The 22,451-nt window shown below is 37.4% G+C and overlaps 1 protein-coding gene across 2 annotated transcripts in view; it reads right to left on the bottom strand.

The window, feature by feature from the left end:
- Positions 1 to 22,451, bottom strand: part of LOC117984950 (tetratricopeptide repeat protein 28) — a 68,824-nt gene that overhangs the window by 25,554 nt on the left and 20,819 nt on the right. For both annotated transcript variants that reach the window (XM_069500731.1, XM_034971628.2), the window contains exons 3-7: positions 19,198 to 19,367; positions 17,756 to 17,859; positions 14,243 to 14,445; positions 7,523 to 7,620; positions 191 to 416 (exon numbers count right to left, since the gene is read on the bottom strand). In XM_069500731.1, the coding sequence (XP_069356832.1) occupies positions 191 to 416; positions 7,523 to 7,620; positions 14,243 to 14,445; positions 17,756 to 17,859; positions 19,198 to 19,367 (801 nt within the window). The remainder of the gene's footprint in view (positions 1 to 190; positions 417 to 7,522; positions 7,621 to 14,242; positions 14,446 to 17,755; positions 17,860 to 19,197; positions 19,368 to 22,451) is intronic.

Here is a 22,451-nt window from a genome sequence, read left to right as displayed (position 1 = left end):
ATTGAAAATGATCTACTATTTTTGTAATAGTCATATCTGAAGTTTAAACAACTCTCCTGTAAAACCGACAATGTTAGTGCAATTGTGAACTAATCCATCGATATTGGACCGTGTTTGGTAATACGCCCTCGATCTCATTTCTATATTAGAGTAGATACAGTGGAATTATTGATGTAGAAATTAAGCTTACCTTGCACTTCATAGCCAGCACTAGTTGATATCGGTGAGCTGTCAATGCGTCCTTATATGACCCTTGGCTGAAGTATGCGGCGCCGAGGTTGCCGTGCGCTCTACATTCGCCAGCGGTGTCGCCTAGTGACTTGGCTACGGCAAGATCTTGCTGCATGTAGTTGATTGCCGCATCTAGCTGACTGAGGGCCCAATGTGCCGAAGATAACGCACTGAACACTGAACCTCTGTGAACAAAATATACTAATGAAGTGAAAACAGAAATACACAGGTCCTACTTAAATTCTAGTTTGCTGTGATCGAATATAATGTGCCATTACGTAAACCTAGAGTCCTAGACATTAAGTTTAATCCTATAGATATAAAGAAGAAAATATTTGTACACATCCAAGGAGAACTAAATCAGATTACGTTTAGTAAGATGTAATAATTGACTAGCTACGGGAGTTTCTATGTAAGTAATAAATTATTGGTGTTTGACCAATTACACTTTTGAGTCATAATTATAGCTGTTCGATAAGCATTTGAATGTGTATGTGGAGCTAATACCGACGCTAGGATATAAAGCGTGTAATAAAAAATCTGTAATTATCTCTGTTTATTAGCACATTAATAAACATAATATGAATGCTAACAAATATGTTCAATTTGCATGAAGTCAAATTAAGATCTGACAAATGTGGTAACTACCAAGGAAGCATTATCGCTTTTAAGCGTTTTCTCTCGAATACACACCTACTGATTCTGTAAATCGCCGTACTAATAGATCCATCGGCGACAAAGTGCTGGTTGTCGAAAGGCACATAGCTGGTATTCTAGCAGTAGGATCATATTTCGAAGAGAACTACTCCTCTCACCGGACGGAAAGCAAGGCATACTAAAGATCAAAGTGCAAGTCTAATAAATGTATCGGCAAAGAAAAGACAGGTTCACTAATTACGCCACGTACTATACCTATCCAATTTATCTCTTAGACGTGGATACAATCTTCAGTACAGAATCTGCATTGCTTTATTTACATTCCATCAAAACTATTATAATATCAATCATACCGATAGGTACCTACATGTGAAAACTGCTTTATCAAAGGCTATTTGACAAGTACTAATCGCATTTGTCGTAGTAGTGGTTTTAATACTAAAGCTAACTCCCGGAATTGATGCTTAATGATAGCAAGGCCGGGATGATTAATGGAATTTGTTTGCCTACTGACAGTTACTTGGAAGAAATGAAGGAAGATTTACGATATGAGCAGGTGAATGCAAATAGTATTAATCTTTGTGCAGAGCTAGTGTATATTATCGATAAGCAACAGTATAATAATTGGATGCTTAATAATTGTACGACATGTAATAAAGCTGAGTGTCTTTTAATTTTGTCGTGCTAAATATCCTGGTAGATGGGCAAGTACAGTGCGGATAAATTCCATAGCAAGTGCACGCAAGTGTTTGCAAAGAATATATTCTTAGGTTCTGTAAATGAAAAATATAATTTTCAAATTTGTTGTTGGAGTGTAATTCTCTAACCTTTTTAGAACGTTTAGAACTCTAGCAATTCAAGTTTTACTAAGTAGCCGAAATTATTTATCACTATCACATTACAGATAAAATTAATTGATTATTGACTATTGAAATATATAAACCTATGTATACAACTATCTACCTACTTCAATAACTCTGTATTTTGACGACCTCCCTGGCGCAGTGGTGAGCGCTGTGGTCTTAATAGTGGGAGGTCCCGGGTTCGATTCCTGGCAGGGGTTTGGAATTTTATCATTTCTAAATTTCTGGTCTGGTCTGGTGGGAGGCTTCGGCCGTGGCTAGTTACCACCCTACCGGCAAAGCCGTGCCGCCAAGCGATTTAGCGTTCCGGTACGATGCCGTGTAGAAACTAAAGGGGTATGGGTTTAATAAAAGCTGCCATACCCCTTCCAGTTTAGCCCGCTATCATCTTGCAACTGTTATAAGACGAGATTGGAGAGGTATGTGTAGGTACAAACAGGTCGTTCGCTACCACTCGGCGTGCCTTTTGTGCGAATGTGTAAATGCACCATAGACATTTAGGTAAGTTCAAGTTTTCAAGACCAAAAGCATAACTACCAAATAGTATAGTAAAGTGGACAGTGGAGTGTGAACACTCTTATGTTATATTATATCTATTTGTTTTTAGAGGTAATGTACCGGGTATTTTCAAAGTCTTTGATATAAAGCCATGTTGTTGATAAAATTAAAATGATAACTAAGTATTTCAATTCATCCCAGTTTAATGAATCACTCGCCCAGTATCATTTAACATTCAACGATGTCTTAATGGAAGATCGATAGTGGTTAGGCTACAAGGATATTGTAATTTGTAACTATTGCATGGCATTTAATTAATGTTATGAGGTGGACTGGCAGATGCTACTTATAAAAATTGTTCCTATCATTGTTAAAATTGAATATTATAGATGAGCTTCTCTTTGAACTGTCGGCAGTGCGATTGCAAAAAGGAAAACAAAAACGTAAGTCTTACATTTAGTGTAGTTTAGTTGGGTGCAATAGATTTTGAATAAACTACCTATACTATTTAACTTTATTACTTGAATTACTGAACAAATTTTTTTAGGGTTCCGTATACCTCAAAAAGAAAAAAGGAACTCTTATAGGATCACTTCGTTGTCAGTCTGTCCGTCTGTCGTGTCTGTCAAGAAAACCTATAGGGTATTTCCCGTTGACCTAGAAAAATTTAGCAGGCAGGTAAGTCTTATAGCACAAGTAAAGGGAAAATCCGAAAACCGTAAAATGGTTACATCACAAAAAAATAATTAAAACGTGTTCATGAACAAATAATTAGTATTTTAAAATTTTAAAGTCCAAGTGGTAAGCTATACCAAGTCCAAGTGGGGTATCATATGAAAGCACTTTACATGTACATTCTAAAACAGATTTTTGTTAATTTTTGTGCATAATTACTTAGTCTTTGATTTACCTTGCAAAATGCTGGAAAAAATACACGAATATGGAACCCTCGGTGTGCGAGTCCGACTCGCACTCGGGTTTTTTCATTATTATTTTGACAATAACAATTCACGTACGTGTTAGTTTAAAAAAATTGTAACATTAAACGCAACCCACTCTACCGTTACGGGTCGCAGCTTCAATTTCACCCGCAGCTGCCGTGTCCTTTACAGCGTCATCAGTCACCAATTATCTTATATCGATAAAAATAAAAAATAAATGTCCCTATTTATCGAGTTAAGCGTTCTCACTGAAAGGCGGTATCGATTCTGATTCGATCCATCAAGAAGATAACATCGCGACGAGGTGTGGGTTTCAACGCCCGGTACAGGTTTGATTCCCGTCACATTGAAAATGGTTTCAACTTTTAACCGCAAGGTATGCGTCTTAAGACTTTAAAGTAGATACCAGCAAAGTTAGGGCTAGGGTCCATACGAGATATCCATAAGACTCGTACTTCTGTACAAACATCATAGTTAGGGAGGCGAGGTAGCTAAATGGCGTAATTCAACGGCGCCGTCGAGACCTATCAAAATCGAAAGATAAAATAATTTCGAAAAGAAAAGCTCGTATGGTAAAAACCATTTTAGCGGTGGGTTTGGCGTGTACGGTTTTTCAAAAATGTTTAAAAAAACAGTTACTTGGGCATTCTCGAGCGCGTCAGATATTCATACTACGTATGCCCCAAGTGCCTCTGATAACAACGGTATACTAATCTGCCGGTTTGCGTGGTGGGGGTAGGCATATAATGTAGTCAAAAATGAAAAAAAAAAAAAATTTACTCGAGCGCGTCAGATTTTCGGAAGGGGTGTTGAGTAGGCCCCAAGGAAGCTCCCTATAAAAAAACTGACGATTTCGGCGCGACGATAAGTTACGATGAATTTTTGAAAATGCAAAAAAAAAGTTTTTTCGAAATACTCGAGCGCGTCAGATTTTCATAGGGGAGGTTTATCTCGGTATCCTGAAAGCATATTTTCTTAATCTGACAAAAATGTTGGTGGGTTCTCTTAATCTGACCGAAAAAGGTTTTTTGGTTTCTTTTTTTTCCTTTCTTTCTCCTTGATAATTGAAATTAAGGAAAAATACTGGTAGGACGGCATATTTCCGCGAAGCACTCAGTCTGTATTACATGTTTATGGCAAATTCCTCTTTTTTGATTCTTCAATTCTTCACTTCGTTTTGCTTACGGTACGTCCAAAAAACAATTTGAGGATCAACAGGCTATTGAATAATATACATACATAAAACTGTACATGTTAATGATACTTTTGTATACAGATACGCGTAACTTTTTCCGAGTCCACGAAAATTGTCGAGAAGCTTTAGAAAAAAAATAATTGAGATATAATAAAAGTCACATAATTTAATTATCGTTATTTCATATCAATTTTTTTAACACCCTCAGTTTTCGAGATATACTCAAAAAACCGGGAGTTTGAGTTTTAACTTTGGACAAAAATGTAAAGAGACCTTTTTGTGTAAAATAAAATTACCTTTTTTGTTTATTTAAACTTTTTTTTGGTAAAATGTATCGTTCGCGACTTATATGCCGCAACGCGTTTTTCGGAAGACGAAATGGCTCCTCCACACTTCCGGTCATGCGGAAACCGGCAGATTTTGTATTTTTAGTAAGTTTTAGATTATATTCTTCAAAATAAAAAAATAAAAAATCGCGCTCGAGAATGCCGGATTAACGTTTTTTTTTTACAAGTTCGCGACCCTATAACTCGGCGGCGTCAAGGACTCATCGTCCGATTAGTTAAATTTAGTCTTAAAACACTAAAATCAACCCCCAATATCTTAATCTGACGCGCGTGAGTATTTCAGACTATCAATTTTTTTTACTAATCTGATCGTCTATCCTAGGCGCGCGTCACTACATATAGAGCTAAATACTTTACAAGGTTGTTCTATTAGGTCTAAGGTATCTCTCATATCTTAAACTGCCACGCTCGAGTATTACTGAAAATTCCCGTATTCGCCTCCCTAACTATCAGGTAGGTACAAATTTTATTCGAAAGTGTTACAAACTGTTGGTTTTTACTAATATTTTACGCCTCACATCCGCGGGCACGAAGCTATAATGTCACATTGAGGACTGCTACTTTTACAAAGGGTTCCCGCGGGATTTTTTATAAACATAAATTCTTGTGTTAGTCGTGGGTTATTTAGGCAGAAATAGGATTTTTGTAATGGATCGGATAATTTATAAGCAAAGTATTCCTTAGTATAGCAAGTAAAAATAGTTGTGTAGTATAATATGGTTGGATTTATGCCAGTGATGACATACGGATCCGAGACATGGTCGCTAACTATGGGCCTCATAAGTGAGTTCTGAGTCACTCAGCGGCAATGGCGAGAACTATGCTTGGAGTTTCTCTACATGATCAAATCTAAAATGAGGCATAGGAGAACCAGTAACCGACATAATGGGTTGTGAAGCTGAAGTGGCAATGTGCAGGGCACATAGTTTGAAAAACCGATAGACGTTGTGGTCCCAAGGTGCTAGAATGGCGATCTCGCATCAGAAAACGCAGCGTTGGAAGTCCCCCCTCACTGAGTGGATAGACGACATCAAACGAGTGGCAGGGAGCCGCTGGATTCAGGCGATGAAAGACCGTGGCATGTGGAAGGCCCTAGAAGAGACGTCCAGCAGATGTCTATCGGTTGATAATGATGATGATGATGGTTGTATAATGCAAGTCTCGAGATCTTCGGGCCAACCAGCTAACTTAAGTAGACCGCCACAAAATGATGAGGCTAGCTAGCCAACAAATTACTCGAAAACACTATATCATGTTCAGGACCCAAAAAGAAAATAAGCAAACGTAAAAGCCAGCCTATTAAACTCGACGTCACTTGAAAGATTATACATCTTTATTTCCTGCGTCTGCAGTACGAAATAAATCAAAACGTCGAAATTCCGCCAAAGATACCGTCCTTAAGCACATATAAATTACACCACTGTCAACTAAGGTTTCCAGGGCTTCAGGAATTCAAGAGATCTTCTTGAAATTCGAGTCCTCTGATGTTTATTTAGAAAATTAAATGATATATACCTACTTTTTGTTGTTTTAAAATAGTTAAGTAGGTATATTATATTATCTTTCTTTAGTCTTCTAGTTCGATCCCAGACCTATGATATCTTTTTTCGCAAAGCGGTTAATTTTCTTGTAACATTGTGGTCACTTAAATTTATTTTAATTTTGGACATTATTTCATGTGCGTTGTAACTTGTAATGTAAGTATATTATGGCCTATCACGGAATTGCAGAATCAAAGTACAAGCACGTACAACGTTCTAATGAAAATATTCTTTTTTATTGTTTAATTTAGTACGAGTTCTCTGACGATGTGTTTTATTTAGTATCCGGGAAAAACAAGCAACAGAGTAAGCAATAGCAGCACTATCTTCCTTCCTGTTCCTTGCGTGACTTCTGCAAAGTAACGCATGCTTCTATCCGACATATTACTAATGTATTTTGTGGTATTTGAGATTTCTGATCATTGGATGGTGAAGGTAAGAAAACAATTTCGTTGGTCTAACGATATATATTACCAAGCTTGCGGGAAAAACTTGGACAAGGAGACTCGCCCAATAGCGGGAAGAATGGCGTGGATGTGAGAAGACCTAGGTCCAACAATGGATAAGTAAAGGCTGATAAACAAGAAGAAGAGGTTCCTTAGAGTAAAGTTCCAAAACTGGCAACCCTATTAGCTGCCATAATAGAAGCCAAGATCAAAAATAATAATGCAATATTAATGAATGTGAAGATCTCCAGAGCAATTTGTCTTCGTTTAAGATTTGAGTGGTGGTAAAGGTGTAATCGGTGCTAAGAGATTAATTTGAAAGGGGATATCTCACATAATGGGTTAAAATAAAAAATGAACAAAAGCAAAATGTCGTACACGATACAACCCACGACAGCGTGTGTTCGTTTCGCATAACAAGTTACATATTTCATCTTATTCCCACCTCCAAAATTACTAGACGGAATTAATATCAAAAATGCTACCATACGTAATGTAAGAGGTAGGCACATAAAGTAGGTATTCAAAAATATATTGAAATTTCTCTAAGGTTAAACATTACTATGCACTTAATTTTCATCTCTAAAAACACTTGAAATACTTTAAACAAATCTTACCTAATCCTATTTACCAGAAATATGGCTTAAGTAAACCAAAACTGTTTTAGTTTCGGTAAAAAGGAACAAATATTAAAAGCTGATGCAAACATATCCGATGACAATATCAATATTTCTTTAGGAATCACACACAATGCCGATTCGTAAAACTGTAAAAACCAAATATGAGGAATAGCAAATACGTACCTTAACTTAAGGGAACATGATCCAATTCTCAATGCGGCTTCAAGGACAGTGACGGCCGCCTGGTACTGCCCTGCCGCCAAAAGCTCTTGACCAACGACCTGTCAAAGACACGTTGTGTATTAAATTCCATTATGTCCAATTATAACACCTTATTAATACCTGAGCAGAAGGATTTCAATGATTTAGCCGAATTCAAACTTGTATGGCGTGTTTCTGTTGTAAGTACAAGTAGGTAGGTATTATTTTCAAGCATTCCAGTGAATACTATCAGTAAAGTTTAACACTTATGGTTGTAGGCATCTTGATTCTTGTGTCATAAAAACTACTAGTAGTTCGTATTTTAGTAGATTTCGGTAAACAGGGAAATCCACTCTTTGGGGTTGCCTTTATGGCTCTACATGGTCTCTACGTATGAGAAAATACGACTATAGGTCATTATTTATATAAAGGAACACAACTTAAATGCATTGGTTGTGTCCGATAACGTTAACCTTCCAATAAAAATATCCATGACTTTTAATCTGTACAAGAACCTCATTAAAATAAGCTAATACGCGTTAATGCGTCCGCTATCAGCAAAATAGCCATACGCGCGTATCTTCAAACAATTTATTATCCATTAAATACAAAGTGCATAAAATGTTTGTCGTGTAAGTGGTAATACTAATATCCTTTCATAAAAATGTCGTCGGTATAACTTTTGATCTCGCTCGTATATAATTCAGTTCGTGAAACTAAATATAATAATGGGCTAATACACATAAATGCGAATTTGAGTATCATACTGTCCACAAAAAACGTTACGAAATTATGAATGCCTAACCCTTTTATTAATGGTGGTAATAATTTGTCTTGCCTACATACTGGATTCAATATGACGCTTTTGCACCCAAAGTGAACTAATATTTAACAGGGAAATTTCCCTATTTCATAATCGCACCATACGCCGCAGAAACAATTATATTCTCATTCCCCACCGTCTGGATGCCTGGTTTTCTTTAACTCTTGTAATTTCACTATTTTATGTACCTACCTGTTTATGTAGCTTTCGCCTACTGTGTTCCCTCAGAACTACAATATGAGGTTATTTAAAGGGAGGAGAAATAAATTTCTCTGGTGCTGTAAATATTAGATATGTGAGACCCGCCTGATCGTTTGCTTGTTAAAAATCATATCATTGAGTAACCACTGAATGATCTTCTTCATCAGGCGTGCTAGCTAAATTTTAACTTTAAACTACCTATAGTCTTCAATCAGAGGATGTACACTCGTATGCCACAATTTCAAAGCGTTAAACTCCTGAATTCATTTGGTTCTAGCAAAGAAACGGTTGTAAAATTGACAATCGAAACCGCAGCTTCAAAGAAGTCATTAAAAAAATAAAGGGAACACCCATAGCGCCATATCCTTTGAAATAAAATATTTTTTACCCTGTAATGGCTCTTATAATGATTATTATAATGCCTTCAATTGCAATAAGCGTTCGTCTTTTTATGGTTTTACAGATGGTTTTATAGGTGTCCCCTATCTCGGCGGTAGCTAATAGCTCTACTTTATATAGGTTCAATGACGTCACAAAACTCTGGACAATTTGTCAGACGAAATATACCTATAATGAAAGAGATATGGACTAAGAGCCAGCGCCAGACTTTCGTTATTTTATAAAAGCTGAAAGATTTTCTGTGTATTGTTCCCAACACAGGGAGGAACGTCTGTTTGGATGTTTGTTTGGTTCATGGTGACTCTGGGAGATAACAGGTAACATAACAAGTAATAAAGGTGTAAAAAATCTTACATCAAAGAAGAAAATATAAAAAATTTGACTTTATACTTTGACGTAAGATTTTTTACAGTAAGAGCCACCATGATACAATCAAACATCCAAAAGAAAACGCTCCTCCCTGTGTTGGGGACAGTACGCTGATAAACTTTCAGCTTTTTAAAATGACGAAGGTCTGGCACGCGCTGGCTCTCTCTCTAATATTACATAGTGAAGACAGCCAACTAAGACATAATGCCCCACTTCGCAGTAATTTCGCCTTCAATGAAGGTAATCGTGACACGACTGAGAGTTCCCATATATTCAATTTATAATTAATAATTTATAAAAATCTCGTCATGTGCATTTGGGAAATGCATAAAATAATTATCAAAGAAAACTAGGTAAAGACCAAGGGATAACATAGCACGCGTAAGTAGACATTCTATTATTTACAATAATTTAATTTCTAATTACATATTTCTATGCTCTAAGAGCGAGAACGGATTTAATAAGTCATGTATGTAATACAAACGTAACATGTCTTGGTCAAAAGCTATTGGAAGAAATATATCGCTAGTCAGTGTAATAAATAGATGGTTGACAGCAAAAAGTAGCCGGATCAGTAACAAAGGACTGCCGAAATATAAATACCTGAATCTAATCACCGCGGTAATAATCGTCTACCTTATGCCATCTAATGCCGAGTCGACATAATGATTACCTTCAAAAACTTGTTAGAGAGATAAAAATAATTTTGCTGTAGTGAAAAATATAGGTAGTTAAAATTAATTAACGAACAATAATTTTTCAAAGATATTTGAAGGTGAGATTGCAAAAAAAAATTTTGGTGGAAACGATTTAATCGTCAGGTATCAATTTTTTGACAAGCTCTGTCTGTAGTTGTTAAAGTTCTGTCTGACACAGGTAGAGAGCGAAAAATTATTATGAATTTATAAACTGGCTATTTCCTTTTAAGGGAACTACAACTACTACTTACCTTAATACCGCCAAAGCCTAAAGTCATCAGAAAATAATTTATTTATTCCTGGTTCTTAAACTCTATGTGTAGTGGGTTATTATTATGGGAATGAGACTTTGTTAAGCTCGTAGAAAAACAGAATTCTATTTTTCACCACATTATTACTTTCCATCAGCAGAGATTGTGGTTAAGAGCAACTACAAAGTTAAAAAATATATAAGTGGTAGCTTCCAATTTTTTGTCTTTTCCGGTCGACAGTCTCCATTTTGTGGTATCCTCCATTTTATACACGTCCCGCTGCCTATCAACTGTCTACCAGATTGTATTTAAATACGCGGGGGTCGTATTTATGGGGTCCTGATCACTCAGTCCCATTGTTTGAACGTTAAATGCGCCGAAAAATGTTCGAATGTCAGACAGCGGGTGGAATGTATGCAAATGGTGCGATTGCAAGATTCTTTAAGGCTTCGAGTCGTAGCCGAATTTTGCATTTGTTTTGTTTGGTTGTGTTATTAGAGTGGCTTTTAATATTTCTACATAACATGCGTCAGGATTCGTCAACTTTGTACCAAAATTTACCTTCAACACAAATCATGAATTTATTAACTAAAATAACTTTGCTTTTCATTGGTGATCAAATATATAACCTGCCTGTCGTGCAGCTGGACCTAAGGTACATGGGTTATACATTCTCTACTCTACTTGGTTATACTTATACATGTTACAAAAACATATTTCAAAACTAGCTGATGTCCGCGTGAATTTTGGTTTTAAAATCACGTGGGAACTCTTTGATTTTCCGAGATAAAAGCAGCCTATGTGACTCTCCAGGTAACATAGGCTACTTCAACTAAGAACATAATATATCCAGAACCCTAAAAATGCCTGTATTTTATCACTTCATATGATAATATATCATTACTATTCTTTTTCATCGATTCTTGTTATACATACGTATGCGCAGTTTGCCGCATACTTTAAACGCGGGAATTAAGAAAAAAAAGTGTAAATTTTATATCTTATCCTATACGTAAAAGGCAGGTAATTGGCCCTGAGCATCAGATATTTAAACATCCCGTTGACAGTTTAAATAAACTCAAGTTCGACAGCGGTCCACGAATCACATTACTTTATATACCATTTAACTGCGTACTTATTTTAAAGAAAATCACGAGTGTTTCGGCTGCATCTCTTTGAATAAAGATTACGTTGGAGAGTGGGGCTGCGAGGCTATTGGAAATGTGGATAAACTTGTTCACTGTTTCAATTTATTCAGTCGCGTTATAAAGTTAGATGTAAGTATGCTTTTAAGTATTAAATACTAGATGATACTCGCGACTTCGTCCGCGTGGATTTCTGTTTTTTAGGGTTCCGTACCTCAAAAGGAAAAACGGAACCCTTATAGGATCACTTTGTTGTCTGTCTGTATATCTGTCAAGAAACCTACAGGGTACTTCCCGTTGACGTAGAATCATGAAATTTGGCAGGTTGGTGGGTCTTATAGCTGGCTTTAGGGGAAAAATCTGAAAATCGTAAATTTGTGGTTACATCACACAAAAAAGTTAAATTGTGGTCATAAACTAATAATTAGTATTTTCAATATTATCGAAGTAAGATAACTATATCAAGTGGGGTATCATATGACAGGGCTTCACTTGTACATTCTAAAACAGATTTTTAGTTATTTTTAGGTATAATAGTTTTTGATTTATCATGCAAAATGTCGATAAAATACTAATAATTGTAATACGGAACCCTCAAAGCGCGAGTCTGAATCGCACTTGGCCGGTTTTTTTAAATCCTGCGGGTAAAATATCAAAGAGTTCCCTCTTTGATATTCCGGGATAAAAAGTAGCCTATATATATCCTTTCCCGGGATGTAAGCTAACTTTGTACCAAATTTCATCAAAATCGGTTAAACTGTTGGGCCATAGACAGACAGACAAACAAACACACTTTCACATTTATAATATTGGCGTTGATAGTATTGATAACACTTCATCATCATGAGCAATCCATCACCCGCTCACTACAGAGCACGAGTCTCTTCCCACAGTCAGAATGGTTTTGGCCATAGTCTACCACGATGACTAAGTGCGGATTGGTCACTGACATAGGAAACAATGTAATCTCACAAGGATTGGCAGACTTCACACTCCTTTGAGAACATTATGGAGAACTCTCAGGCATGCAGGTCACGATGTTTTCCTTCACAGTTAAAACAAGTGATATTTAATTACTTAAGACGCACATAACTCCGATAAGTTAGAGGTGCGTGCCCGGGATCGAACCCCTGACCTCCGATTAAGAAGCGGACGTCCTAACCACAAGGCTATCACAGCTTAAAAACTTCATCACTACCCATATTATAAATGCGAAAGGGTGTTTGTTTGTTGGTTAATTGGTTTGTTGATTTGTTGAATTGTTGATTTGTCCTCAATCACGTCGCAACGGAGCAACGGATCGACGTGATTTTCTCATGGGTATAGTTAAATACTTGGAGAATGACATAAGCTACTTTTTATCCTAGAAAATCAAAGAATTCCCACGGGATTTTTTAAAACCAAAATCCACGCGGACGAAGTCGTGGGCATCAGCTAGTATTAAATAATAAATACTCAGTTATTAAGTAATCACAGCAGATGAAAACGCATTTTATAATAAAACGTTACGACTTACCTAGGTTATTTGCGTTTATTTGCTAGATTGAAAGCTTGAGCTACGGAAATTATATAATTAATTATTACTAATTCTAGCTTTTACTTGCAATTTCTTCCACGTGGATTTATATAGGTAGGTACCTGCAGGAAACCATAGGGCATGATTATGTCCCTTTGTCTAGAAATACTTTATAACTCTCAGCATTTTGGACTAAGTACCTAGGTATATCCATGCAGACTGCTACTGCGTGAAAGAAAGATAAATCAACAAAACAGCACAATTTCGCATTTACCATCAGGTGAGATTGCAGTCAAGGGCTAACTAATATCTGAATAAAAAACAAAAGTATGAATTTTATTATCTTAGCAATCAAACCAGATCAGGCATGGTCGTCTTCCACACACTTCCAATTCCTTACAAGCCTTGTACACTAAAATAGTCAAATGGGTGACGGTCAAAACTACGACCATTTAATTAGCCCCTGAAACCGTTAAAGCCCTTGTACTGTTGGCAATAAGGATGAAAAAAGTATTTCGGAAATAAACTTCTCCCAAGACATTCCGGTCCCCTATTTAAAATGTCAATGTGATTTCCTCGCACTGTCAAATACTGTAAAATATAGGGTGCTTCAAAACGGACATGCTTTCGTTTAAGAGAAAAAAGCTTAATGGCCACAAAGTGGTCCATTGTATTTACGACGTTTACTTTAGCTACAAAGTTATAAAGGTTTATGTAAAATTTATTAACCTCATCACGACCTATAAAAGCATGGTGTTTTATTGGCGGCTGTTTTATAAATGCATATATTTTTTAAAGAATACAAAGAAGGCGACTTCTATAATTAAAAGAAAAACTGCTATGTGATGTGGAAATTGTTAAATAACTGTACGAATTCTTCACGAATGGCATGCACCCTTACATAACTTAAGAACATTCGAAAACTTAATAAAATATACCTTGATAAAATATACGAGTACCTTCTATACTTTTTAAGTCGGTTAAAAAGCTTTGGGGTTATGATATAATTTTCTCAGAAGTGAGCTACCTATCCAACTGACAATGAAATCATGATACGAGTGAAAAACCTAACTTCAGAAGGTTTAAAGCGCGTCGCTTACGCATTTCTCCGAGATGGTTTCTGCGATTTGTTTTTGTAATTTTTTGGTAGTTTATTATCACTGTAGGATCAAATGAAGACATTTTTCAAAAAGGGTAAAATACCCTATTGACAGATTCCACTACGACAATTAATGCAATTGCAAAACTGAAATTCTAGGTACAACAATACTAAAATAGATAACAATCGTAAACAACTTACCGATATTAGTACAAATGGAGACTGATCCAATTTCATAGCTTCCAGTTGTCTAAATGTGGGTTCTAAGGTAGCTCGTAGTGGAGATTTGATAGAGGCTTCCACGAGCGCGGCCAAGAGTTGACGTGATGACGGCTCCACTCCAAGTCCTGAACTGAACGCGGCCAAAGCTTCTCCATGACGAGCGAGACATTGTAGAGCAACACCTGGAAAATAGGCTTTACATTATTTATGCTATTAAATCGACTTCACTGGATTGTACACATAAGAGAGGATGGAAACGGTTAGTGCGGTGTGAAAAGCATAGGTTGTTGGATGCTCGATGCATTGCTGGATCGACGAAGCATGTAGAGACCTGCAAACCACGTGGGAATACCGAAGTTATATAGAAGAAGCATGATGAAGCGTGAAGCCTGGTAGTTTCAGAAGCCAAGACCCTCTTTCAGTCTTAGTCAGTTAAATAGGTTAATTTATAAGACAATGCGCGAAAATAGATGAGCGAAAATAGAAGGATTATTACTGTTAATACCTAGATTCTACACGTCATCGCGGTACAGATAATAGTCTACTTCGTCAACCGATAGATGTCAACTTCTGGACAAAGGGTCTTTTGGAAGGACTCCCACACGCCACGGTCTTTTACCGCCTGAATCTAGAGCTCCCTGCCACTCATTTGATGTCGTCTGTCCACCTAATTAATTTCCTCATTTCTGATTAGATCACGCATAGAAACTTGGACCATAGTCAAAAACTTGTCAAACTCTCCCGACAGGTACTTAAGTAGGTACCTACTATTAGAATCTCCAAAATAATTTTGCCGTATCAGTACGTCAATTAATACGGCTACCGGATATTAAATGGATTTAAATCATGCGCCACCGATGTTAATGGTAAGTGTAGTATAGGGCACCTACAACAATAATTGTATGGAACTACAACTTGGCCCAGAAAACAGCAAAGATCGATAACTGATCATTAAGGTCTACTTTCCGAAGCGCTCTAGTTTTGCGGTGAAACGTGCTATCAATGTTCTTTTTAAGCTTTGGATAAGCAGACTTTTAAGGCCGAGCAGCCTCGACTTGAGCTGATACTGAGGCTATTCAAATTATCCTCTCCACTAAACCGTACTTTGAGAGTGACAAAGTATGTCATGAGTACTCATGAGTCATGACGTTTAAAAGTTTCTAATGGCGGAAGCGTCTTCGCTGCCATGGGTTGAAGCGGTAGGTACTTCAAGCTAATCATGATATACCTATCATCTCTCTCCGGTCGTTCCTTAATTGCTGAAGATCGTGGTCCTGGCAAACTGCCCTCGAATGGATTATCTGTTTCCACCGACTTCTACCTATCATAATCTGATCTTAATAACTTACATGAATATTGCTAATTTAGTTTAGAGATTATGTACAGCAGAATTAGAGAGAAGTAACCATATTTTAAGCTTAATTTACTATATTCCGCTAAAATCATGGATATTTTAAATAGACAGAGTCACTCAGAGGTGTCAGAGATTGTCCATTTTAAGGTCTACATCTCCTGAGGATGATCCGGTGTCGGAGTAAAACGTGCGTTAAGTGTGTCTTGGAGGATTTGTGTGGTGGTATAATTTTTTATACATTTATAATTTTTTATACTGGTGGTGTGTATTGCTTAGTGGCTTGCTTATCCTGCATATTTAGCAGTGGGAGGGCGGGCGGTTCATATAGCATTATGAACGTTGCACAGTAGATTTGTCTGTTTTAGCGGATTATAGCAAACTAGAAGATGCCCGCGAATTGATACCGATAGATTCTATGGGTAGGTAGGTCCTACATCTAATAAAATTAACCACAGTAGGTAAGTATCACTCAATGATGTTATGGCAAATTATTCACAGCGAATAATTTTACAAAGCAATATAGGAAACGAGGAAGAAAAACGCAGAAAGTTATAGTCGCACGCAACATACCTAATGTGGTCGCACGCGTGTGTTTTCACGATATCACCGTATCACGCAACGAGTTTGCATAACAATACGCAATTTCATACAAGGAGCTTATTAATGTTGCATTTAATGTGTATCGGCCACAAAAGTTTTGGCGCACTCACGAGTTCAAATTGTTTTTTTTACTCGAGTATGGTATTTATATAGGGTCTGAAAAGTAGGGAATAACATATCCTGCTAAGCATGGCGTGCAAAATTAATTGGACCCATAGCATCTCATCTCACCTTCTTAAGATTCTTCAATAAATTTTTAAACGATTGTTATTTTAAGAAGTTTATTATTCAGTTGGTTTTATTTTTTATTCAGATACAAGTTACCCCTTGGCTGCAATCTCACCTAGTGCTAAGTGACATTACAGTCTAAGATGGAAGCGGGTTAACCTGAAAAGATATGGCAGTTTTTTTTAATAAACCCACGCCCCTTTGGTTTCTACACGGCACAAATAAATTACAGGATATTTTGTCCAAGTATCCGCAATGAAGCTGAATGGCAAAAGTCAAAGAAAACCTCTCTAAATAAGCCGTATTTCCTTGCATGATCTTCACTAAAAATAATTTTAAATACATATAAGTATTATCCTAAGAAAAGCCGTGATAGCCTAGTGGTTAGGACATCCGCCTTCTAAACGGAGGTAGGGGGTTCGATCCTGGGCACGCACCTCTAATTTTTGGAGTTATGTGCGTTTTAATTAATTAAATGTCACTTGCTCTATCGGTGAAGGAAAACATCGTGAGGAAACCTGCATGCCTGAGAGTTCTCCATAATGTTCTCAAAGGTGTGTGAAGTCTACCAATCCGCACATGGCCAGCGTGGTCGACTATGGCCAAAACCCTTCTCACACTGAGAGGAGACCCGTGCTCTGTAGTGAGCCGGCGATGGGTTGATTATGATGAATTATCCATTGCGGAGCTAGCTGCAGGATTCGAACCTGCGTCTCCCCTGGGTATCTCTACGGAGTACGGCTACGGAGTAGTACATCTGCTTCAAAATCCTTGCCGAATTATTTTCCTTACGTACCTAATCAACTTCCAACAAAAACGATCGGAATTCCGGAACAGTTTATTGCAATTTTTTTAGAGAAAAAATGAGATTAAATTTTTTCACAGAATCTTACGTAGGTACATATTAATTAGAAATTTACTAGAGACGGCGCTGCGTAAGTGAAACCTTAAATCCCTGATGTTTAAAAACCTAATTCCATTCGCACAAGTGGAATTCAATTGTTAGTCCAAATATATAAAAGGAAAAGGTGACTGACTGACTGACTGACTGACTGACTGACTGATCTATCAACGCACAGCTGAAACTACTGGACGGTTTGGGCTGAAATTTGGCATGCATATAGCTATTATGACGTTGGCATCCAATAAGAAAGAATTTTTGATAATTCAACCCCTAAGGGGGTGAAATAGGGGATTGAAATTTGTGTAGTCCACGCGGACGAAGTCGCGGGCATAAGCTAGTTTTAAATAAATGTGCTATTCTATACTACATCTATTGAAAACGTGCAGTAATTAAATCCTTTTCTTACCTTGCCTATAATAGGCTTTGGGCCAGTTTGGACAGAGTTCCCGCGCTCGCGTGGCGTCTTGCAGGGCGGCCGCAAATTGACCTTGCTTTAACCTCGCAGCTGACCTGTGCAAGTGAAGAGAAAAATAGTATCACTAAACTAACTATTAAAAAGTGGGGTCATGAATTCGATCCCAGGCACGTACTTTTCGGTGCTATGTGCGTTTTAAGCTACTAAATAATAATATCATGATTTAGCGGTGAAGGAAAACATCTTGAGGAAACCTGCATTTTTGTTAAATGTTGGTGGTTATTTCATGGTTAAGAAATTCGGTGTATAGTTCCTTTGATCGGTTTAGAAATAAGTTTAGAAGTACATGAAAATTATTTCACATAATAATTGGGAACGAATAGATACCTAAACTAAACTAAACTACTAAGTATTATTTACTAAACCTAAAAAAGGTAACTAAAATAAAACTATTAAAGAAACTAAAATAGTACGTATGACAATACAGAAACTAGCAATTAACCCTCAAAAAAAGCTACAAAAAGTTCGATTTGATTTGATCTTACAAGGTTATCTGCGATGTCATTGTTCTCATTAAAATACAGAAAGAAAAGACTAAACGGACTTAAGTTACTTTAGCTCAGCTTTTAACTATTCTAATCTGATAAGAACTTATAATTAAACTAGCATGTGGCCACCAATATGTGCGGTGTAATTCAAATTTAAATAATTTTATTTCATGCAGGCTAATGTTACGTCAAGGAATCTATCACCGTTTCATTCGGTAAGGAAATTTCCACTGCGAGAGCCTGCAACAAGCTCAGTATTTACTCTTACCGTAATGCAAAATGTTACAATATTCAAGTAGGTACTTATATCACTATAAAAAACTATGCACTAGTGCCCTAGGGCCACAAGTACTTTAACAAAACTATTCACTGAACTTGACGTTAAGAAAGAAATAGAGCTTTTAATAGCCTTTTTTTGCTAACGGGGGAAACGGCGTCCTGGGAAAGACATCGGTTTATGTAGGATTTTTACCTACTAAAACCTGGCCACTCTCAGCGCATATTGAGAGGCTCCGAGATCTTTTACGAACACATCGGTGCCCTGGCGCACCGATGTGCGCCAGGCGCCCATTTTGCTCTTCCCAGAGAAGATAACCCTCCTCTGTCTCACACCCTCGCTATGAGGTCTGGCAGCTTGTGGTCCAGCAAACTGTCATCTTCCCAAGGTCGCATACGAGATGGTATAGTGAACGGCTGGAACGCATGAACGCCCAGACCACATTGGACTTAGAATATAGAAAGGTGAAAGCATAGAGGTTCCTTTTATAATGTTGACAAAGAATAAAGCCGGATTTTTCAATATTCCCAAGGCATAGGGAATAAAAAAGTTTTATGTTTTCGCCGAGCGAAGCCGCGGTTGGTAGTTAGTATCATAATATTATTTACCTGTTGCTGTATAGTATGTGGTTAGCCGGGTCTAAAGTCAAGGCGTCGGTATACAGCGCAACAGCCGTGGAGAAATCTCCAGACTGGCATGCTGCGTTGGAGGCTCGAACCTTCTCCACGAAAAGCGCTCTGGATGCGGCTCCCAGAGATGCAGAGCCGGTTGGCTCTACCTGCAAAGAGTATTATTATATGAAATTCATCATCATCATCAATCCATCATCAGCTAATTGATGAGCACGGGTTTGCTCTCAGAATGGGAAGAATTGGCAAAGTTTGCCTTAGCGTAATATAAATCATTAGTAAAAGCTAGCGTTGTTAACATGCATAAAATGACACTGAAAGTTAAGCCTCGATTCTTAAATGGTCTTAAACGTTCCAAAAAATTAATGCGTTAAAATCGATGGGTTTTATAAATATATCTCCGTTAATTGGTTTGGACTTTAATAGCCCGCTTGATTTATTGTTTTTGATCCAGTTTCTTGCGGGCTTCGCGAGTGACGTGAATATAACGTTATATTTATTATTTATAGTCTTTCGATTGTTGTAAGTGCTGTTCAAACGTGTGAAATTGTTGGGATCTCTTCCTTACTAACCTAAAAGGAGGAGGATCCCAATTCAATCTGTTTATAATAATATTATAGAAAGCTGTTATAGCCTAGTGGTTAGAGCGTCCGCCTTCTAATCAGAGGTCGGGGATTCGATCGTTTTAATTAATTAAATATCACTTGCTGTAACGGTGAAGGAAAACATCGTGAGGAGACCTGCATGCCTGAGAGTTCTCCATAATGTTCTCAAAGGTATGAAAGATGATAAAAGTATACCAATCCGCACATAGCCAGCGTGGTAGACTATGGCCAAAACCCTTCTCACTCTGAGAGGAGACCCGTGCTCTGTAGTGAGCTGGCGATGGATTGATCATGATGATGATGATAAAAATAATATTGCATTAGATGATGCCTGCGACTTCGTTCACATGGATATAAGTTTTTTTTTTTAACCCGCGGGAACTCTTCGACTTTTCGAGATAAAACGTAGCCCATGGGTTAATTCAGAATATCTGGAATAGAGATAGCTTACTATCTCTATTCCAGATTTCAGCCAAATCAGTTCAGTCATTGTGGCGTGAAAAGTAACAAACCACCAAAAATCCAATCTTTCACATTTATAGATTAGGATGTATGGTGTTTGTATGTTTCGCATTCTATTGAGTGAACAAAGAGGGATTTACTTCATACATTTCATAGATTGCCTTCGACATGGTCCCAAATAATCAATTTATTTGAAAACTAAATGATTGACTTGGTAACCATCTAAAGTAAAACCAGCTAGTAGTAAAATATTTTTTTGGAATGAAAATTCAGCTTTGAAATGCTTCACAAAATGCGTAAGTATTTGCCTATTGTTGAAGTATTTTAGCATTTAAGATATGGTAAAGTTCGCATTTTATAGTTGCTAGTCAGCACCATCTGGATGGTTTGGATTCGTCAAGCATTCTATGGGATTCTCGACTGATTGTCAGTTATGTGAAAATTTGTAACGCCATGAAGGTGAAGCGCGATAAATCTGACATGCTTCTGGCACGAGTGACTTTGTGAACGTAAAGCATCAGCTCAGAAAATTGTCCCCGATACAAAAAGCGTAAGAAGTCATCGTGCGTGTAATCAAGAGGAACTGGCAAATAAAACCGTGAAATTGCACGAAATATCTATGATTTTACAAAAATTGCAGGAAACTGAAAGATTGTTGAAGATTACTGTAGTGAGGTAATTAAGTATACCGTTTTAATCGAAACCAGAAACTTTGAACTCAATTTTAGCAAAGATTTGCTTGGAACTAAGTTCAAGTTTGTATTTAATGAACATTGAAATCAATTTCAGTAAGTACCTACAGTTTTAGGCCGTTTTGCTTGGAAATGATTACAGCATGGGGTTATTCAAGGGGCGGACCAACGAATTCCTAAAAGGCCGGCAACGCATCGGCGGTTCCTCTGGTGCTGTAAATGTTCATGGGCGGCGGTACTCGTTTGCTCGCTATCTCTATTAAAAAAAAAGATAAAAATGAGTTCAGATTTGAAAACGTCCGGACTAAAGGAGAAAAAAAGGATTTTGATCACAAGTGTAATTACACCGTTTTGGTGGCCAGCTCCTCCAATCAAGAGAAAAAGTGGCATGAGTATACGAACCGTAGGTTTCAGATTTTGCTGTCGGAGCATTCTATCATAGGCAGATTGTAAGAGAAGGTAGGTAGGTAACTAGGTAGGTATGTAACGGATTTCTCAGAACCCTTATCATAATATTCATATTAATAATTAATTGGTCATTGATGAAAAAAATCATCAGGGAACTTCATCATTATCATCGACATCAACCCATCGCCGGCTCACCACTGCTGCGCAAGGGTCCTCTCTCAAAATGAGAAGTGTTTGGCAGCCTTCACACACCTGTGGGAACATTATTGAGAACTCTCAGGCCTGCAATGATTCGCCTCTCAATGTTTTCCTTCACCGCTAAAGTAAGTGATACCTACTTACTTAAAAAACCCGGCCTAGCGCAATAGAATATTCCTATAAAGATTCCTTTAAAAAGACGTTTTATTTCTCATAATCTTTTCCGAGAAAGGGAAACATTAAACCTTCATAAATATTTACAAATCATAATGATGAGTGTCCCCACAATAAAAGCATAAAGGGCTCCACGACGTGGTCAATAATAAGTAGCTAATAAAAAGACAATGTCAACGCGCTACTGAATTCCAAACTCCCCAAAAACCGGTTAAGTTTGACTACAGATTCGAACCCAGGGGTTCTTTTGAGATGTCACGCTTTTTGTCTTATTCCTACGATTGAAATTAGACAGGATCAATGGGTCAATGTACTCTATGTAACCGTAGGTTCAGAACTAACTGTGCTGTAGGTATAATACGCGACAGGTCGAGATGGCAATCGGGGAAGGAACGGCTCGCACACCCACAGTACCTCCGCACTAACCCGGTGTGGACGAGCGCGACATCTCGACCTGTCGCGGGCTTTACCAATACTTACATACCTACGTATAATCATACGTAGTACGTACCTATCTATGTAGCACTATATAGGTAGGAATAATATTATGTACCAGGATACTATAGAATAAAATATGTAATCATATTCAATCATCGCCAATTCAAAATCTATCTTGACAATACTGAGCGTGTGTAATCTCTACCAAGAATTTTCGAAAGGGCTACGTGACTTTGACGTGTATTATTGTAAGATT

Source organism: Maniola hyperantus, chromosome 9 (assembly GCF_902806685.2).
Source record: "Maniola hyperantus chromosome 9, iAphHyp1.2, whole genome shotgun sequence".
Classification (NCBI taxonomy): domain Eukaryota; kingdom Metazoa; phylum Arthropoda; class Insecta; order Lepidoptera; family Nymphalidae; genus Maniola; species Maniola hyperantus.
The sequence above is the reverse complement of the archived record's forward strand: the minus strand, read 5'-3'. Positions and strand labels throughout refer to the sequence as shown.